The sequence below is a fragment of the Volvox carteri genome (genome assembly GCF_000143455.1).
Source record: "Volvox carteri f. nagariensis unplaced genomic scaffold VOLCAscaffold_144, whole genome shotgun sequence".
NCBI classification, from domain to species: Eukaryota; Viridiplantae; Chlorophyta; class Chlorophyceae; order Chlamydomonadales; family Volvocaceae; genus Volvox; species Volvox carteri.
Genome location: NW_003307687.1, coordinates 12,633 through 14,625, shown reverse-complemented (window position 1 = coordinate 14,625; position 1,993 = coordinate 12,633). Strand labels below are relative to the sequence as shown.

Here is a 1,993-nt window from a genome sequence, read left to right as displayed (position 1 = left end):
CATCAAATTATGCGCTAAAGCGCGCGTTGAATTCCGCGGCTAATTGTACATTGAATTGTGCATCGAAATGCGCATTTAGAGCTGTGTGAATCGTGCTGTATGAAGCGCGTACGGCATTCATATGAAGTGCGCATCGAATTATGCGCTAAAGTGCGCGTTGAATTCCGCGGCTAATTGTACGTTGAATTGCGCGTCGAATTGCGTGTTTAGAGCTGTGCGAATCGCGCTGTATGAAGCGCGTACGGCATTCATTCCGACGCGGAAGCGCGTTTTGAAGCGCGCATCGAATTGTGCAACAAAGCGCGCGTTGAATCCCGCGGCTGATTGTACGTTGAATTGCATGTCGAATTGCGCGTTTAGAGCTATGCGAATCGCGCTGTATGAAGCGTGTACGGCATTCATTCCGACGCGGAATCGCGTTTTGAAACGCGCATCAAATTATGCGCTAAAGCGCGCGTTGAATTCCGCGGCTAATTGTACATTGAACTGTGCATCGAATTGCGCATTTAGAGCTGTGTGAATCGTGCTGTATGAAGCGCGTACGGCATTCATATGAAGTGCGCATCGAATTATGCGCTAAAGTGCGCGTTGAATTCCGCGGCTAATTGTACGTTGAATTGCGCGTCGAATTGCGTGTTTAGAGCTGTGCGAATCGCGCTGTATGAAGCGCGTACGGCATTCATTCCGACGCGGAAGCGCGTTTTGAAGCGCGCATCGAATTGTGCAACAAAGCGCGCGTTGAATCCCGCGGCTGATTGTATGTTGAATTGCATGTCGAATTGCGCGATTAGAGCTATGCGAATCGCGCTGTATGAAGCGTGTACGGCATTCATTCCGACGCGGAAGCGCGTTTTGAGGCGTGCATCANATAATGCGGTAAAGCGCGCGTTGAATTCCGCGGCTAATTGTACATTGAACTGTGCATCGAATTGCGCATTTAGAGCTGTGTGAATCGTGCTGTATGAAGCGCGTACGGCATTCATATGAAGCGCGCATCGAATTATGCGCATTGAATTCCGCAGCTAATTGTACGTTGAATTGCGTGTCGAATTGCGCAATTAAAGCTGTGCGAATCGCGCTGTATGAAGCGCGTACGACATTCATTTCGACGCGGAAGCGCGTTTTGAAGCGCGCATCGAATTATGCGCTAAAGCGCGCGTTGAATTCCGCAGCTAATTGTACGTTGAATTGCGTGTCGAATTGCGCGTCATGTGCATATGTGCTTATGTGCATATGTGCATATGTGCATATGAAGCATATATGAAGCATACGAAGCATATGAAGCATACGAAGAAAAAAAGAAAAAAAGCGGCGCGCAAAAAAAAAAGCGGCGCGCAAAAAAAAAAGCGGCGCGCTCAGGATTGAACCGACGACTTGGTGGACAGACGGAGGGACAGACGGACTAGAGCGCGCTGTTCGCGCGAGTGGGCCGTAGCTCCGTCGCTGCGTGCGTTGCACCGCGCTTAAGGGGCGTACGGCACAGCACAGCGCGTACGGCATAGCGCATACGACGCGTACGGCGTGTATGTCATAGCGTGTACATGTACACTGTGCAGTGTCATGCAGCCGCTGCTGTGCCGTCACCTGCGGGTCGGCACGTGCAGCTGCGTGCTGTGCAGTGTTACGCACCGGCGGAAGAAAATTAAGCTTGCGGAGCCTAGCACGCAAATTTAGCCGTACGCGCTATGCTATGCTACGCTATGCCGTACGCGCTATGCTATGCCGTACGCGCTGCCGTACGCGCTATGCTATGCCGTACGCGCTATGCTATGCTACACTATGCCGTACGCGCTATGCTATGCCGTACGCGCTATGCTATGCTACACTATGCCGTACGCGCTATGCTATGCCGTACGCGCTATGCTATGCCGTACGCGCTATGCTATGCCACGCTATGCCGTACGCGCTATGCTATGCCGTACGCGCTATGCTATGCTACGTTATGCCGTACGCGCTATGCTATGCTACGCTATGCCGTACGCGCTATGCTATG

General features: G+C 51.9%; 1 protein-coding gene across 1 annotated transcript; it reads left to right on the top strand.

Moving 5' to 3' along the window:
- Nucleotides 1-552: 552 nt before the first annotated feature.
- VOLCADRAFT_100719 (uncharacterized protein) lies at nucleotides 553-951 on the top strand (the record flags this gene model as incomplete). Its single annotated transcript, XM_002959245.1, has 1 exon — nucleotides 553-951. The coding sequence occupies one exon, from the start codon at nucleotides 553-555 to the stop codon at nucleotides 949-951; it is 399 nt and encodes a 132-aa protein (XP_002959291.1).
- Between the last annotated feature and the right edge of the window lie 1,042 nt (nucleotides 952-1,993).